Below are 18,713 nucleotides of genomic sequence, written 5' to 3'. Positions count from 1 at the left end.
AAAAAGTTGAATTATTTAGTCACATTCTCTTCATTACTTCCTGTAGCTCCCCCATCTAATGTGTATCTGCTCGCAAATTCAGTTTAATTTATACTATAATTGGTTCTGGTATGACGTGTCGGTTTAAACTGAAGACTGAAAGTCGTCAAGGCTACATGCATACACTTACTGAAGGCAATACACACATTGTTATTCATAATTCCTCACCGGAGCGTTGAGAGGAACTCCTATCAGCATTGCATGCATCACCGGCTGCCTGTGTGTCCTTGATATGCGTCCCGACTCCTATTAACGTGAGAGCAATTCATTCGGAAGATGGTAGGAACTATCTTCAAATGACAACAAGGGATTTCCGCGTGTGTGTGTGTGTCTGTGTGTGTGTGTGTGTGTGTGTGTGTGTGTGTGTGTGTGTGTGTGTGTGTGTGTGCGCGCGCACACACTAACCAGCAAAAATGATCCGCTGTAAAATGTGTTCGGAAATGAACTTGGATATGAGATAATTGAAATAAATGCAGCCCGTAATTTCTAAAGACCCCCCTAGGCGATAATTAATTCTATTGATAAGCTGCAGAGCATGTTTAATTGTGGTTGGGAAGGTCTTTTGTGTGGCTTGTGAGTATGTGTGTGTTGACGTGTGAGTGTGCGAGTATAAAAACCTAGAAAAGTGCAAAACTTTGCGCTTTCCTAATTAAGGTAAGTAATACAACTGCTCAGCAGAAAGGTTTTGAGGCAATACTTGATCTACTTTGGTGTTACATCTGAGGGTTCTCTTGACAGGCTCGGTTTTAATGGTGCTTTTCAATTAGCCGGGATGAATTTAACATACAGTATTATTAGCAGCACATTAAATGAAGTTAAATTGAAAGGCATGTTATTTAGCAACGCCGTCATCACTTGGGCTTTGTAACAATCTTAAACATCTAGCAACATCTAGATGTGCACAATATGCCTCCTATCGACCTGACTGAATTTCTATTTATGGTTTCCAGGAAAACTCACATACAGTTTAAAATGGAGGAAAGCAGCTTAACCCCGTCTAGTGGTGGAATTTAGATCAAAAAGATTTTGTTTGTATCTATTCTTTTTAGATTTCTGTGATATTATTCAAAGCTTTTATTTAAAAACGTAACATCAACAAGATGAAATCATAATTTCACACTGCAGTCTTTTAATATCAAATATCAAAACTATTACACTTGTTGAAAAAAATAAAACCGTCTCCGTATACAACTGATCAGCAGACACTTTACTTTGCTTGTCCTCCTGTTGACTGGTCTGTTCTTCCTCTGATCCATCCATCTTTTATCCACCACTGGCAGACAAAAGTGAGTAGGACGCCGGCGGTATTTTTGTGTTCGTGTCCCGTCCTTGTCGCTGTTTGCTCTTGTTTCACGCGCAGGGTGAGTTGTGACTTGGTAGATCGGTGTCGCTGTGTCTGATCGACCATGCATTAGAACTCTGGTTGAAGTTACGATGGTTTGCCCGGCGTAGGATCAGCCCTCCGTGTGCCGTTTAGGGGCTGAGAGTCTGCAGATTGTCCACGGCAACGAGACTTCACGGATGGAATGCACCTTCCACCGCGAAGGAGGGAACGATGACCCTTTTGTTGGAAGGAAATCTGCACACTCTCTCACACGCTGCGTGGCACCGCCTTGTTGTCCCGCCCCGACAGATGTGCCGTCGGCTGTAGTCGTGATGCCGTAGCGTCTTAGCTCACATACGATGTATTTGCATTCCTTAGCGCTCCCTCTAAAAACAGCACTAACAGTAAATGTCGTCACCTCTTGCAAGAATCCTTTTCAATTTCCCTTCATCCCCGTCCTCATTTACCTCCTCATTAGGAGTAGTCTCTTTTCATTTCATTGACCAAAAGGCTCTAGAGTTTCATTGTTTTAGCCGCTATTCTACCGTTCTTCATGTATCTGTGTGTTGTCACTCATTTATAAAGCATTATTTAACCTCTCTGCTCTCGATTTAAATCTAATTCAGTTGCCATCTCTCTCTCTCTCTCTCTATCTCTTCCATTAAAAATAGCTTTGATTGCATCTTTCCAATTCGCTTTACCCTCCTCTTTTATTATCCCTCTCCTCATTCCGTCTTTCTTCTTTTCAAACTGTCTCCCGCGCACGCACGCGCCAGCCGGTCAGACCACGCTGGCGGAAACGGCGGCAGCTCGGACGAGAGCGACCGCCAGCGTCTGCTCTCGGACTTCGCCACCCGAGCGATCGCTGCCCACCGCCAGTGCGTCGCCAACGGGGGCGTTCTCAATAACCGGCCAAAGTCTGAATCCAACATAACCTTCCTTTCTGACGAAAACCCCCTGACCATCAAAAACCCCATCTACCACGAGGACGGGACTTTGAGCAGCCCGGCAACTCTCGGCAGAAGCCAGAGGAGGAGAGACCTGCTGGGCAGTTTCTCCCCGTGCAGGAAGGGCATTCGAGAGGCCTGGCTCAGGCTCAGCTCCCCCGGGGGAGACGGGGGTCTCGGGGGGTACAGTGGCAGTGACAGCGGATGGGGATCCGGAGGTGGACACAGCTGGACTCTCCCGTCCAGGTTGCATCGGAGAGACGCGTACGACACTTTAAGGCGGCAGGTGGTTATGGACCCCGTCCAGTGGGAGCTGGAGCTTCTGAAGGCCGAGTTTAGGGAGAGCAAAGACGCGGGCCTGGAATCAGGATTCGACCGCGGGTTGGATTCAGACTTCATGGGAAGCCCGAGTCTGGAGCCCAAGCTGACGGTCAAAGAACAAGCCAGACAATTTGAGCAACAGGCGCTGCAGGAAATGAGGCAAAGGCAAAGCGTCGAGTCGCGGGGATCTTTGTCGCCTGACATCGTCCTCTCTATTTACCCGGAGTCTCCTCCGCATCACAAGCAAACCCCCCCCCACAGCGCTCCGGCCAAAGAAGGTCCTCCGAGCATCATCGTCACCCAGAGCGACGGCGGGACGCCGCCGCCGAGTTACAAGCCGACTCCTCCGGTACTGCGGCGCTTCGGGGCCAATTTAACCACGAAGCAGGGCACGCGAGAAAGCCTTCAGGTCCACTTCGACTTCATCCCTGATCCTCCGTCAACCCCCCCGCCGCCGCCTCCCTCCCCGCCGCCTCCTCCGCCCACATCTGCTCCTCTATCCCCATCATCGCCTCCTCCACGCCACCCTTCCTCCCCGCCGCCTCCACCTCCCGCTTTATCTCACTCCACCGGCACAGGAAGGGAGACTCCCCCTCCCCCTCCTCCACCTCCTCCACTTCCTCCCCCTCCTCCGCCTCCCCCTCTGCCTCCCCCCTTGTCGCCCTCGCTCCTGCGTCCGTCCACCTTTGTCCTGCCGTCGCTCTCGGAGGTACCGGCCCTGCGGCCCGTGTCCCTCCGGCCGCCGCCGCCGCCGCTCCTCCCCGCGGAGCCCGACGCTCCCCGAAAGGAGCTGAAAGGGATCTTGAAGAACATCCAGAACATCGCAGACATCGAGAAGTCGGTGGCCAACATGTTCAGCCAGATAGACCGCAAGCAGATGCCCCTCAAAACGGGGATGAGGGCCAGAGGCTCCATAGATTCTCTCGACTCCTTGGATGCATTTGCGGTAGCGGCGGAGGGGGGAGGCGAGGGGGGAGAGGGAGGTAGAGAAGGAGTGGGAGGCGAAGGGGAGGATCCTCCGCCTCCACCTCCGCAGAATCAACCCAAGCCGAACATGAACTCCATCGTGGAGGAGCTCGAGAAACGCTTCCCCTCTCAGCCTTCAATGCTCTAGCCTTGGCCTTTATGAAGTGGAAAGCACACAGAGGAGGGGGGGGGGGGGGGGAAGAAGTGGGGGGGGGGGGGGGTCTTAACACGGTTGCGTAGGTGCCGCCGAGTCGTCAAGGGACGCTCAAAATAGCTCATTGGCTGGCGGTGATGACACGGTGATCCCATAACACGCTGCAGCGGTGCTCCTCCGGACTTCACTTCCTGTTTTCCACGCCAGGAAAAAAAATTCTTGGCTCGGTATAAATTCTGTGGGTAGAAGAAAGTTTCTCCTCATTAATGTTCTTATTGTGAACAGAAACGGAGTAGGAGGAGGTGAAAGTGTGGTTACATCCCGTATAGCCCTGAAGGATCGGGTGGAGTAAAAGCTGGAACGGGCTTCCCGCCCTCGGTTATTGTGTTACTACTTTACTTCCCTTTGACTGGAAGGATGAGGAGGTCCTTTTAAATCGGACATTGAACCTGGCGTACAAAATGGAATTCAAGCAGTACTTCTTTAAATGCATCTGCTGCTGCCATTATGTAATTTTTTCACTTAAACAACATTTCTAAGACCTGTTTTTATTTTAGTTTGTGGGCAATCGGCTTCAATAGCTGCAGATGGAGCTGCTGAGCTGATATAGTGACTCAAGGTAGCAAAAGGCCTCCTGGGTGACTTTCATCCTGACTAGTTGATTCTAGATGTAGGAAATCCAAGTTGGATTGAAGGATCCTTTTAATGAATTCCTTTTTTAGCGTGCATAGTATTTCCCTGTTAGAGGGCTACAACCCGTGAAATCATCGGTGTCACGTTCTGTTTTATACTCTGTTTCATCAATACTTTAATACCTTGTAACCTGATGCTGAAACACAAACACCGTTATGCATCCATCTGTTTCTGTCTTTCCATCTTTGTTTTATTTGATCTCAGCTCACAACGCTGTATCCTAGAACCTACATTGTACTACTAGAGCGTTTTCCATTCACATTTGATTTTGTTTTATGAATAAAAGGCTACATTGAGTTATTAGTTCTGTTGTAGGAAGTTGCATAGCGGTAGAAAAAATTATTTTTTTTTTTTCTATAGTTTTTTTTTGCTTCTTTTACCAAAAGTTTTTTTCTCATTAAAAGTCTTTTTCAGTGTCTTGGGGTGATAATTATTCTAAAAATGCAAAAAAAAAAACCTTTTCTGTCAATAAAAATGCGGCGCTGACGCCGGGTATCAAAGATTTGATTTTTTCACTAAAATGCTCATCAAAGCAGCTTTAGCGCTGGCGATCATTGTCCCCTAAAATGAACTGACTAATGTTAAATGTTCCACCGACGCCACAAAAAATATGTTTTTAATGAATCAAATTTACTTAACACAAAATATCCCCTCTGTAAGCTTTTGTTGCTCTTTAGCACTACGGCGGAGAATTCCTCACGTGTCAGATGTCAACATCCTTTACGAGTTTAATAAAACGACTCGTGAAAATGTCGATCAAGCAGATCATGTGACACTTTGCCGCTTTCTTGATGTAGAATTGTGTCTTTGCACATCAAATCTTGTCACTTTCCTCCACGTCGAACACTCCCTCACAGAGGATGTCATCTGCGACTGCTTGTGTGTGTCGGTTAAACCAGATGTGAAAAGAAGTGATCGCCTTTGAATCGCTGCCTTTTAAAGAGTCTTAATTATAATCAAAGCCTGGGTAGATTGTTGCTCCGGCAGCCGGAAGCAGTTTAATCGAGTTGTCTCCGGACGCGTTTTGTCATCACGAAGAGACAGAACCGCAGAAGACCAGCGTGACACTGATGATCATCTCCAGGACGTCGGATCAAATTCGTGACGTGAAGCCCAATCAAACAGACACAGTTGGTCGTGATCTGCGGTTATCAAGTGACGACGTAATGAGAACGTCCGTCCTCCTGTCGGTCGTCTCTCTTCTTCAATCCTGATCAAACAGGAACGTGATCATCGGCAAGCGGCGGCGGACGGCGCTTTAGTCTCAGGCATTCGCAGATCAGACGTCCATTGACGTCTTTGGGAGTATTCGCGTCTAATTGAATCCGACCGGAGAAGCGCGGCCCGGCGAGAGAGCAGGCCGGCGTTTAATTGTAAAGTCACAGGTTCTGATCCTCGCCGCGGCAAAAGATGATGGTGGGAAATGTGTTCATCGAAGCAGCAAATAGCTTCGAGATGCAGCAAAGACGACCGCGTTTTATCACGCGTGTGACCTGTTAAACGGTAACTCTCTAAACCCTAAAGAGTCCATCATGCGTGTTACAACTTGCATCGTACGTGTTTAAGACCTGGGACCCGGGCAACACAACAGCGCCGTCCCGATTACTGTGCAGGTTTTAAAGGCGCAGGTCTGAGGACCTTCTGTCACTGACCCCCTTACCCGAAAGCACGTGTCCTCGCTCACCCCCCCCCCTACAGACCTGTTAGTCTCATTGAAAGCCCGTCTGACCTCCTGTGTGTCGTACCGGATGGGCGCCACAAGTGAGCAGAGCAGGCAGGAGGAGGTCAAATGAGTGGAGGAGTGGAAAAGCGTCCGAAAGTCATTCATTTCACCCCAGCTATTAATCCTATAATCCCTCCATTTGTACGCCCGTTTAACACGATCAATCCGTCCCATGACGTGTCTGTCGATGCGTCCTTCAACGCTTTCATTTAGCCCCATAATCTCGTCCTTTTAAAGCTCACTCGTTTGTTCAAAGCTGAACTTTGTTGCTGAACCAAAGGCTACAATTTCTCCCTGAACTGCGTGTCCGTCCATATTCAAGAAGCAACAATTATATTTCCTCTGTTATCCAATGAAATGCTCAACCGGTTTAACAATCTGTGTGTGTGTGTGTGCCCCATGTTGTGTCCGACGTGTCCTCTAAAAGTCACAATTTGTTGGTCTGTAATACGTCTTCATTTTGCCAGCTCATTACCTCGGCTTCAGATGACAATACATCCTGCCGGCTACGTAGTTAAGATGCATGGACCCCAGAGATTGTCGCCTGTTTTTCTGATTTCTTTGTATTTGCATCTTAGTTTTTTTTTCATTCTAATCGCAGCATTGTTCATCCTTTCTCTTCTACTCCCTCACTGTTTCTCTCAGCGGTTGTTTCCACCTGCGTTTTACGGTTTCCATCAAAGGAGATAAGACTTGACTGCACCGAAAAACACCAGCGAGCTTGTTTGGTCAATATAGCCGCCGGGCGGACCTCATCTGATATGTTGCAAGATGAAGAACAGGTCTGGAAGGAATAGTTGGTCCTTTCGGAAACGAGACTGAAAGTGTCGTTTGATGACAATCTTACGTACAGAAAATGTCAAACTATTAAGAACCAGCAAATGATTGGCTCAACTTTCCCATTTAACCCAATTTAGCCAAGAATATTTGGATTTAGTCCAAACTTGAAAATGTAAATACAGATAAAACCTTCTTTTAATCAGCACTCTGGTCAGGTGCTGCGAAGCTTCAACCGATGTGTTGTACATGCGTGTGTATCTCTACTGTATGAACCTCCCCGTCCACCCGTCACTCAAAATGCACCCAGCGCGTCCACGCAGTCACCCTCCTTTTCGTGTTCCTGCTTTCTTCCTCAACGGTTCCAGCGGCTACTTCCATCTGGGTCTTCATTCCAACGAGCCATTTATGGTGCAGGGAGGAAATGCACAGCAAAGTGCTGACGTGTCTTAAAACCACATCAGAAGGAAAATGCGTAATGACAGTTTTCCTTTGTGGTAATTCAGCTGTTTCTGTTTCCCCCTTTGATCTTTCAGACGCGCATATGGACGACACGAGGTGGGTGTCTTTCTCTGATCCCCCTGCTCTGTACTTGCATGTGTGTCATTATCTTTTACTCTCGATGCTCTGCTGCTTTTCTGTTTGATGCAATCGAGGTGGAGCATAATTAGTGCTCCGTGTGTGTGTGTGTGTGTGTGTGTGTGTGTGACCGTCTGCAATCCACTGATGGTGCATTTTAAACCACCAGAAAGAGCATAATAAAAAGTCAACCAATCCTTTTGAATTCTGGCCTTTGAAGCTGCAGAATACCGTCAATCCTTTGCACAACTTTATCAGATATTTATTGTTTAACATCCTCCAAAGCTTTGGTGATGTTACGAGTATTTATTCTGTATAAAACAAGGGATTCTCTGCATTCTGCGCCGTTAAATCAGAAGCATCGAGGACTGAGTTTACTTTACTTCCTAACTCCCTCAATGTGTTGTTGTTGTTGTTGTTCGCCGCGTGTCTTTCTACCCAGCAGACACAACAACTCCTCCGGCCGTCTCTGCTCAGACCAGAGGTACTCCGTCTCATTTCTCTGAATACCTCTTTACCGCCTGAGTGTGTGGATCTGTGTGTGTCTCTGTAAGTCACAACCCCCCCCCCCCCCCCCCCCCACGAGGGATGTGCTAGTAGAGACGGGGTCGTGGGTTAATAGGCGAGTGTCTCTGTCGTGTGTCTGTGTTGGGAAGCCACTGATAACAGTTTGTTGGTGTGACAGGAGTTATCGATGGAGTCCGGCATCGACCCCGGCCAGGACTACTACACACAGGACTATTACAACTATGATCACGGGTTCGTACGCGCAGCCTACACACACACACACGTACATGCAACTGTGACGTTCACGTGCTTTACAACGAACCACAAGTTCCCTCCGATTTCACGTCTGATCTAATAGATCTGTATCGATATCATGATTCTCGCTCCCTTTGCGGTTATTCTCACATCTTGTGAAGTCCGAACTGCCGGTGGTGGATGAACAATTACGTCAGTCCCTCCCCTTTTCGTTTTATAGGATTCTGTGTTTTCCGTGATGCATTATAGAGAGCAATGACACACGCAAGCTCCTGAGCAGCGTAGCGTGCGAGCTGAGCGGTTAAGCTCCTTATGTGGAAGAAGCTCGTGGCAGCTGCATCGACCCTGGTGACACGAATCATACCAACCACTCGTGTGTTTAATATGTTCTTGAGCTTCTGAAAAGGGGTTTTGTTCCTGCGTGTGTGTGTGTGTGTGTGTGTGTGCAGGTGGTTAAATGCATGTGCGTGAATTGTTTATAGAAATAGCACACACACACATTGAATCAAAGCATTCATGAACAACATCCCTGAGGACCTGTTGCATCCTCCCCAGGTGTGTGCATGTTAACGTGTGTGTCTGTGTATGTGTGCGTGCGTGCGTGTGCGTGTGTGTGTGTGCATGTGTGTTATGTTGAAACCCTGCCTTCCATCTGTGATGCATTGTGTGATTCTTATCATTTTAGCCGCAGACTCCCGGAAACTTGATTTTACCCACACAACTCGCACACAAATGCACAGCGGCAGACACACACATAAATCCCCCCGTGGCAGTCGCATTCATTCACTCCCTCACTCACTAGGAAATGCTCTGTTGACCCTTTTTTTCTTCTTCTTCCTGCACACACACACACACACACACACACACACACACACACACACACACGCGCGATTCTGCAGCCGCCCGTGGGAGAGAACAGACTCACGTCCGACGCCGCTACGCGTACAGGAAGTCTTTGGGGGTCCAACGGGACTCGGTTATAAATCAATGTTGTAAATAAATACTGCAGGATTTTTTTTCCAAAGACAAACGCTTAATCCGCCGCTCGGGAAGCGGACGGGCCGGGTTTTTTGTGTTCGAGAGATCCACAATTTACTTCCACGCGGCTTTGCTAATTCATTTCGCTTCATGACCTTCGGACCTCTTCCTCCACACGTCTTCAAAGGATGAGAGCTAAATGGGATTTGCTCTGCGTGCGGGAATGCAGCCATCTGCCGTTGGCATGATTCTGATGGGATTTTACAGATGCTGAAAATAACTTTTTCAACCATTTGTTGCACAGGTTTTGATGCATTTCTGTAAAAAAAAAGAAAAACAACCCCAAAAAAACAAGCCAAATTCATGTTGCCCTGTAGTCAAGAGTAAAATACTAGCTCATCTAAAACTGTTACTGGCGTGGGGGATGAGCGGCGTGACCAGAAGCAGACGAATAACAGAACAAAACACTTAAAACGTTGCATCTCTTTTCTTTCATTTTCACAAAAAACAAACAGCATTGAAGAAAGTTTTGCGGTTTTAATGGCGGTTTTGTGCTGAAGCAGTTCTCAAGTGTTCCTGGCCAAGAAGATCTAAGGGACGCCATTCAAGAGCAACTCGTAGTTCAAGGTCAAAGTTCGAGGTCTTCCCATAGTGCGAAACACGCAGCCGCTGAAACCCCATCAAATCGTTCTTCCTGTGATTTTGGCAACATTGAACTTGATTCCTCAGCCCACGAGTGTCTCCTAGTGGAGGGATGGAGAGGAGGAGGAAAGGAAAGGAAAGGGGCAATGAAAAAAAGCCACTCCAAGCAGAGAGTTACTGTGGTCTTTAACTCGACTGTGCGGCTCAGTTTGGTTCACATCTGCGAGTTAATGGCCGTGACATCACGAGCGGCCTTTGACGGAAGGTTGGGTCATTGAATTAGCAGAAGCCACACTGGAAGGATTAGAACTGCAACACGTATGCTCATCCTGCTCCCCCCCCCCCCCCGTGCCCTCCTTCTCACGCAGACGCATCAGTCATCCACTCGCTCTCTTCCATTTGTTTATTACTTGGGTACTTAACGTAATAGCGGGGCGAGTTCTCCCGTCGGCTGACTGTGAGCAAAGTGATTAAACGGGACACCTTTCCTGCGCGACTCCGGGGCAGAACCGAGACGTCTTACTTTAATCACACGGGGGCGGTTTCAAGGAGAACGTTCCAAAAGACTTGGTAATTCCACGAGGCCGGTTGAGTCCGACAGTGTCGGTGGGGGGGGAGGAGGGGGGAGGAGGGGTGTATTCCTTTGTTTTTTCTGTTAACAAAAAGTCTCCTGGCAACAAAACGCTCCTTTTATGACTAAGTCGTCTTTTGTACAACAACACAACTAATTAGAAGTTAACACATAACACAAAAGGCAGACAAATAAGACATAAAGCGCAGAGAATTTGCCGTTTCTGCTCTGTGCAGCTTCTCATTGCTCACCTGTAACACTCCCCCCCCCCTCTCGTCCCAGGTATGACCTTCCTCAGTACGGAAGTCGCAGGAAACTGATCCCCCCGTCCGGCCTTTACGACGAATACGGAGAGGTGGTTGTTGACGACAACGGCAGCTTCTACTACAGCCCCCACGAGTCTGACGGAGAGGTAAGCGGCGAGAAAACGCAAACAGAATTGGGCTCCCGGGGAGCGTGAAGAGAAGAGATCAGTGCTCACGGCGGCGTTTTTGGAACTGAGGGTCGATGCAGCGAAAGCACTCAGAAGAAAAAGTGCATTTTTGCTGAGTAGTTGAGGCTTTGTTATGTTTGTGTGGTTTTCTCTCCTAATTGTCCTTTTTCCCGTTTTGGATCAACTTCATCGTGACAACAGGCGATGAGGCGGTTTCTAGGCGGTAGACTAGCCTCGTGCCCCGCGTACCTGCAGCCCCGCCCTCCCCGACAGCCACCGCCACGGGCTCCGGCCGCCGGGAGCGCGAAGCCCAGGAGCTGGAGCGCCGCCGCTGGTTTGAAAGCCATGATGCTGCCCTCTGCTGGCAAAGCGCCCGGACGACCTCCGGCCTTCCACCCGCCCTGGAACAAAGCCAGAGTCGGGCCTGTGACAGCGACGGGAGGAGGGGGGGAAAGACGGGAGGGAAGAGAGGGCGGGGGAGCAGGATGGGCAGTTGAGAATGGAGAGAACGGACGGGGGAGGAGAGATGAAGGGACGGCGAGGAGGGCGGACGGAGGAGCGACGGAGGCACGGCGAACTAGCCACAATGGCGCGAGAGGCGCTGCTGAAAGAGGAGGCGGCACCGGGCCAGAGCGTCGGGGAGAGCTGCCCGGGCACTTCCCCGGCCTGGATGGCGGCCCGCCCGGCGGCGGGAGTTATTTCCAGACGTCTTCTGAAGCCCAGGCGGAGAAACAAAGGCTGAGCGAGGCCCTCGGCCTCATCTCTCTCGCCAGAAGGCTCCGGGGAGCCGCCAGGGTGGGAAACGAGGAGCGGAGCGACGGCGGCGAAAACCGGCCCGGAGGAGGAGAGAGCGGCAGGGAGATGTACGGCTCCCTGGGAGATTTGAGCGTTTCCGCGTCACTGTGCGAAAGAGTCGCTCGGGAGCCGAGGAGGACGAGGTGGGAGAGCGAGTCGGAGGACGGGAATAGCTCCACCGAGGTGTGGCGGAGGACAGGAGGGAAATGTCGACGCTGCCGCTCGGGAGCAGGAAGCGGCAGCCGGAGCCCCTCCGGTGCCAGCAGCCACACCTCATCCGACCGCGACGAGACCGAGACGGAGTCCGGCGAAGAGACGGGGAAGGACGAGGGAGGCCCTGGCGCTGACACGGAGCCAGAGCGCGGAAGCCGAGCGGGGGAGTCGGGGCCGCAGGGCGGCGATGGAAGGACGGACGAGTGGAGCAGACGGCGCTCAAAGGGGAGCGCCGGCATCGGCGGTCGCAGCGCACGCGGACGAGAGACGGACTCTGAGGGCGTGAGGTGTTCAGGTCCGGCGCTCAGCGGTTGCAGGCCACAGACGGCCGGGCGCCAGCGCTCTTCCCGCGCGGCGGTAGAGGAAGACGGCGACGGAGAGGAGGCGGGCGGAGAACCGGCGGAGCACCTCGTCCCGTCGACGGACGCCTCGGACGACTTGTCGGCCATCATGGAGGACGCCGAGGGGGAGGAGAGGAGCAGCGGCCGTGGCGGGAAAGGGGACGAGGAGGAGGAGGAGGAGCAATATCCGGAGGGAAAATGAATCCGCGGATTGAAAATGCAGACGGAGCCCTTGGCTACCCAAGATGCAGTTCTTTGCCACTAAGTAAGATGCCTGGCGTGAGCGTGGATTCATTACCTGGGTGGTTTTAGCTACTTAAACTCTCTCTCTCTTTTCCCCCGTTTGCTGTGATTTCCCTTCACAGGAGTTTCAATCGCCTGCTTTGTTTCTGCTCAGCGTTTATCTTCACGTGTGTCTTTGCCTTTTTCCAAGCAGTCTTCTCGTCTCTTCTTATTGTCCCTCCGCGTCTCTGAACGTCTCTCGTACCCTCGTGGAAGTTTATTTCCGCGCCGACTCAATTGTCCGGCTGTCGAAGCTCCAATTCCAGCTGCTCATTTGCATCTGCAGCTCTAGATTGTTATTCTGTGTCGCGTTCATTGTGCGGCTCAAGCTTCTTGCATTAGTCATTTATTTTTTCCTGTATTGTATTAAAAAAAAAAAAAGATGTTTTCTGCGCAAGAGTGAAGGTAATGTTTATTCTGCACAATCAGGGTTGAATAGGGAAACTGAGGGTTACACTATGTACACACATTCTTTTTCCCAAGTGTGTGTGTGTGTTTGTGTGTTTTCTCTCACATGACATAAAGGTGTTATAAAGCTTTTTTTTTTTTGCTGCCCTTTTGCAAATCGATGAGCATCTCATGATTCCTACTAAATGTTTGATGTGTTTATGCGGTGATTTTTATTTTTTATTTATTTATTTTTAACACCTTGCAGGTAAAAAAAACGGAAATAGTCCGGAAATATTAGCGCTGACACGACCCCAAACATTAGTGGAAGATGTTGTTTCTTCTGACCTCCAGTGGTCCGCAGGAAAAAGGTACTTGGGTCATTGTCAGCCCAAAATGTCCATTAGCATAAGTCAAGGAAAAGTAATTGCTTTACAATATTCCAGTGACCCTTTTTCTCGCTCAGCGTTCTCATTTGAAAGCCTTCATGCGTCTCACCGCCGGACTCCTTTCTTTTGTGATTTCCAGCAAGGCAACAGGAAACGCCGGATCAAGCCGCCGGCGGACCGCGAGTACGAGACCAGCTCCACCGGCGAGGACAGCGCGCCGGAGACGCAGCGCGGCCACTTGCCCTCCACGCTCGACGGTCACGCCAATGTCAACGGCGGCGTCTACGTGGCCCAGAACGGCTCCGTCATCCGCACCCGCCGCGCGGAATGTGGCGCCGGCGGCCCCCACGCGCACGACAACCTCAAACTCCCGTCCCCCGTCTTCAGCTCGCGGCTGGCCAAGCACTTTAAAAAATTGGACAAAATGGCCGCCACGCTGGAGGAAATGGCGCCCCTGAGCAGCCGCAGAACAGCGGCGGGCGGCGGCGGGCGCAACGCGCTGCGCACCTTCCGGACCTCGGCCGCCTCCTCTTTCTCCGACGCGGACGGCCGCAGAACGCCGAGCGCGCTCCGCTCCGGGGCGTCGTCGGGGTCGACGGGCGAGGGCAACGCGGGCCCCGGCGGCGGGGCCTCCAGGTCGAACCCGCTGAAGGTAGAAAGAGACGAGCCGGGGGGAGGCGAAGACGAGTCGCGGGTGGACGACGCCGGCGGCGGCGGCGGGGGGGAGGAGGAGGAGGAGGAGGAGGACGGCGGACTGGTGGAGGGGGAGCCGCTGGAGTGTCCGGGCGACAGGACGCAGTCGGACGAGGGGGAGCTGTGGATGGGCCCGTGGAACAGCCTCCACATACCCATGACTAAACTGTGACCGCCGGCTCCTCGCCGCCGACATCATCCCGGCGCTCTGACGTCTCCTCTGTCCATTAGTTGGGGAGCTAATGGGGGACGCTCCAAATCCAATTAAACGGCATCTAATCAACGGATCGGCTCTCCGATAGAAGCTGAAATTAGCAAATTGTGGCGCTGGAAGTGAATTTGGACGAGATGTATGACGCCTTACGTACAGACTGAAGTAAATACATTTAGGGTTGGTTTAAATTTAAAGACAGATGATCGAGAAAACGAATCCTCCCTCTTAGATTAACTGTGTGCTCACTGCCTTTCTCTTTATGGCCTTTCTCCCCGCTCACATTTAAACAAAAAGAGTATATTGGATTGGAATTGCTGACTCCACCTTTTAAAGCGATCTTTTCATAACTGCTCAATATGCCGAACAGAGCATCCCTTAAGCCCGACCGATCGCACAGCTGCAGCCCCTTTGTAATACTAGACCTAGAATGAGAGGACGCGTTATATTTCTACTTTGCTAAGAAATGCTGATGGAAGGAAAAGTCTGAACTTTTTACGGCCCTTTCAACGACCAAGTGGAGCTACACTCGTTTCATTCACATAATGGCTGCTGATTGTATCAAAATTTCTGGTCACTTTGCATTGACACATGACGTCTTGTGTTATTCAAACCTGCCTTTTTATTGGTGTCAAGTTGCTTGGCAAACGTTCAAATAAAAGATGATTTCATTCATTAATACTGCATGGATGTTCTTTGTCTAACTTTTGGAATGGATCGATTTAGAAAAGTTTAATGGCAGACTTGGAATCCTTAGTTCATCACTCACATCATAAAGGTGTGGGAACTTATTCAACTGTGAACCACGTTAGAGTGAATTAGTCCATTTAAAGAAGCTCGGCCGTCAAGCTGCAAAATGACCAACTTCTGAAAGGTTCACATTTAATTAAATGACTGCATGATTCTGCATTAGGGAAGTCAATGGAGTGTACCACACCGGCAGTGATATTTAATACCAGGCATTAGTTAACTGTGGAGTCACATTTCACTCCCTGGAAAGAAGGACGCCGTTATTGATTCAACTGAATAAGCGGATTATGTCTTTGACTCCTGAGTCCACTGTGCTTTATTGGAGGAGACGGCAGAATGAACTCTGCTCATTAATCTCTGACACAAGTGCAAATAATGGTGAGGGGGGCATTTTGCCCAAAACCCAAAGCGGATTCATTATGTGGGCTTTTACACATTACACAATAAAATGATTATACGTCGGTACTAGTAGTATTACAGTTGTAGTACTACATAGCAATAGATACTAAAAATAAGAGCATAATTATTTAAATGGAGAAGAAAAAAAACTAGTTTTGATGTTAAGATTAACCTAATGGGACTTTTATTCTGAAAGGGTGGCACTAGGTAGGGGGAGTGGAGACAGAATCAAAATGATTGGCGCAAACATTATTGCATATTATGTCAAATCAAGTTTTTAAAAAAGTAATATTTGTTTGTAAATTAATAATAAACGTGTTCATGATGCCGTTACTAACACTGCTAATGTTAATAAGCTCATGTAAGAACTTGTTATGGGCAAATAATATCAGTTTCCTACAATGACCTTGATATAAACCAAGACCGCAGCCGACGCTGCACCCGCAGACATTCACACAGTTTCAGCACCGTTGAGTATTTTTCTTTTTTATTGTGATCCTGGTACAAGACAAGTCCACTAATTCTCATCCAATTAGAAAATCAATTAACTATAGAAATGTTCAGCCCTGTCATCAGCCGGATAATGGATGTTGAAGGATATGCTGCACATATCATGGAATTAACAGTGTGCTAAAGATAAATCACGGCCCACAGTCAGCAAACGTATACGTCATATTTTTACAGATTGGACTAATACAAAAATCTGATAAATCACAAAATAAAAAGTAAAATATTTCCTTAAGTCTCTTGCTAAGTGTGAGTAAAGTCGGGGCAGTGGGGAGTCTATCTACCATATTGAAATAAATTAAAAAACCCTTAAAAACTACTTACAAGAAACTATACATAAACAACAACAACAGATATCTGCCAACCAGGGCTTCACATTAAAATAAATAACATCCAAACACACATTTGTCTCAGGTTAAACACATAAAGAAATGTTACATTCAGAAATGAGGTGCAGAGGTTGAAAAGAAGGAAAAACAAGGAACTCAGCTCATGATGATTCACAAGTTCACAATTTGACAGAAGAATGACTTTCTGTTCAGAACAAAAACTTAGTTAACTTAGTTACAGAACTTTACTATTGCACTAAAATTCAAACATCACTACTTGGTACTAGTAAGTTTTACTTAAAGACTTTCTTTATAACAGAATTATTCATTTTTAACCCAACAACTGAAAAAACAGATTTTCCTTATTTTTAATTAAGGAAATTGAGTTTTGGATCGGTGAGGATCAATATGACACAATATGGGAATTTCTATGTTTTAATAACCAAAATGCAGAATAAACCCAAACTATGTCTTGAAGATAAAAAAATCATCTCAGCATTGTCAAAATTCAAAATATATATACAATTATAACACAGAAATGGGGGAAAGTGGTCCCAGATCAATCAGGTTTAGTAAATGAGCATTAAATATATGCTGTAGAAATAAAGAAAAGTCTTTAGTCTTTACTGATTAATGAATTAATTAATCAATACTAGTCATCTATGAAGATACAGCATTTACAATTAAGGACACTAAATCTAGGCTGATAAACAAAAGAGTCCAATTCAGTCCAATAATTTTCGTGTGTGGAATTTAAAATGACACCTCAAGATCTCATTTGAAATGGATAAAAACTTACATAAAACATCCAAACATTTATCTTGCGCTTTTCTCAAAACAAAATGTTCAACGGAGACCAAACCAAAATGTAATAAATACAATGATCATTATAATAATGAAAAAATAATAATTCCACCGTCTCAGAAATGACAAAAGAAGAAAAACGTGCAAAATGCTGTTTGAAGAACGTTTTTCTCCAAAGTACCGTAGTGCTAAAATCTCCATTGATTCATTCTAAAGGGGGAATATTTTTGCTATTTTTCCACATGAAGCATTGGTACTCGTTATTTATTCATTTTGGAGGGGAAATGCACGCCAGTATTAAGCCTCACGAGTTACTTAAATTCTCGAGTACCAAAATCCAAAGTTTGGTGCGAAGGTCCAAAATATATATATATATATTTTTTAACTTTCACTTCTTTTCTTTAACAAAAGGTTTTAAAATGCAACTTTGCTGCATTGCATTCCTCAATGGGATTGACTATCAATGTGTCTTATTATTCTTTAAGAAAGTTTGAATTAATAAAATACTGTCCATGCAAAAAACTTGTTGACACAAAATGAGCAGAAGCTAGACGCAGTTTTGCAACATTCTAAGATAACACACATAAGATAACTTTTTCTACACATGCGTAAAACATTGTTTCACATTGAATATGGAACAGCTACATTGCTTTAAAATGCGGTTCTGAAGTATCGTCACCTTTACGACAATAACGACAATAGTGTCCAACAAAGTCTGAATATGTGTCGCGCGCTTCGCCGCCTGTTCCTAAGAGCGATGCTCAAAGTGTGACCTTACAGTACTGTGAAAGTGGAACAGTAAGAAAAGAACCAAACAAGCCAGCTTGTCAGGGTCCTTCACGATGCCCTTACCTGAGAAAGAGAGAAGAACCTTAGCGGACCTCTCCTTCCATTTCTACAAGCACATCTCCCTCCGCCTGCTCTGTGCTTCATCTGGGCGGAATAGTTCACTACCCAGACACATGATATGGTGCTGAGACACTTAATTAAAGATAATTGTCTTCCACTAAAGCCATTCAATCAAGAGGCCATTTCATCCTTTTAATAAATTCTTCATTCTTTGAATGTGACTTAAGGAAGTGCTCCTTGCTCTGTTAGTAAGAGAAGGAATACCTTCTGTCCCTGATCACATACCCAATGATATATATATATACACATATTTATATACTTATATATGAGATCAGCAGCTGCCTCTGGCAGCCAATGGACCAAGAAGAGCCAGAGATACCTGCCCCAACATGACCACGGCGGCTGTAAGGTGATTTCTGACACAGGGGCCGAGCATTGGTCAACGGACCCATTGGATCTTGTCCTGCACAACCAACACGTGGCGCGGTCGGACTCCTCGCCGATTCGCCTCGCCTTCATGCACCTTCACAAGTCATCAACCAAAGTCTCCCTCTTTCCGACCTCATTTGTGGATCTTCCAGTTCCTGAGGAGGTGAAGCTTCCAGGCCGGTTGGGACAGAGAGCGGGTGGGCAGGAGGAGTTGCCCCCCGAAGGAGGAGGAGGAGGCGGCCGTGGTGGCCTGCAGGAGCCTCCCTGCGCCCAACCTGCCCTCTGCCACCCACGCCTTCAGACCTGCAGACAGATACCCTGCAGAGGATCACAGACGAACACCCGGTAAAGTCTCACCCGTGTTAAATACAGCAGAGGAAATGTTGCTGCTAAAAAAGGTGGATGGAAGAATTTAAACAATGTATT

At 47.9% G+C, this 18,713-nt stretch overlaps 3 protein-coding genes across 16 annotated transcripts in view; 2 read left to right on the top strand and 1 right to left on the bottom strand.

Annotated features, from left to right (window-relative positions):
• The window catches only part of LOC120819166 (protocadherin-15-like), a 96,837-nt gene extending 81,942 nt beyond the window's left edge, over positions 1–14,895 (top strand). For 2 of the 6 annotated variants that reach the window (XR_013467763.1, XR_013467761.1), the window contains 6 exons: positions 7,481–7,502; positions 7,966–8,007; positions 8,209–8,282; positions 10,759–10,888; positions 11,111–12,523; positions 13,456–14,895. Coding sequence is in view for 3 of the 6 variants with exons in the window: in XM_078103525.1 (XP_077959651.1) it covers positions 7,481–7,502; positions 7,966–8,007; positions 8,209–8,282; positions 10,759–10,888; positions 13,456–14,181 (994 nt within the window). In the remaining 3 variants the exon portion in view is untranslated. Of the gene's footprint in view, positions 1–1,319; positions 1,409–7,480; positions 7,503–7,965; positions 8,008–8,208; positions 8,283–10,758; positions 10,889–11,110; positions 12,524–13,455 lie in introns of those variants that run through there. The other 4 variants (XR_013467762.1, XM_078103526.1, XM_078103525.1 and 1 more) reach the window with 4 other exon arrangements.
• LOC144408000 (protocadherin-15-like) lies at positions 1,988–4,894 on the top strand (the record flags this gene model as incomplete). Its single annotated transcript, XM_078103283.1, has 1 exon — positions 1,988–4,894. A coding segment is annotated over one exon (1,758 nt), but the record flags the coding sequence as incomplete, so codon positions are not given.
• Positions 14,896–15,839: 944 nt separating the features above from the next.
• Positions 15,840–18,713, bottom strand: part of plce1 (phospholipase C, epsilon 1) — a 56,013-nt gene continuing 53,139 nt past the window's right edge. For all 9 annotated transcript variants that reach the window (XM_078103519.1, XM_078103520.1, XM_078103524.1 and 6 more), the window contains one exon: positions 15,840–18,605. In XM_078103519.1, coding sequence (XP_077959645.1) covers positions 18,421–18,605 — 185 coding nt within the window. In that variant the 3' untranslated portion in view covers positions 15,840–18,420. The remainder of the gene's footprint in view (positions 18,606–18,713) is intronic.

Source organism: Gasterosteus aculeatus, chromosome 5 (genome assembly GCF_964276395.1).
Source record: "Gasterosteus aculeatus chromosome 5, fGasAcu3.hap1.1, whole genome shotgun sequence".
Lineage (NCBI taxonomy): Eukaryota > Metazoa > Chordata > Actinopteri > Perciformes > Gasterosteidae > Gasterosteus > Gasterosteus aculeatus.
The sequence above is the reverse complement of the archived record's forward strand: the minus strand, read 5'-3'. Positions and strand labels throughout refer to the sequence as shown.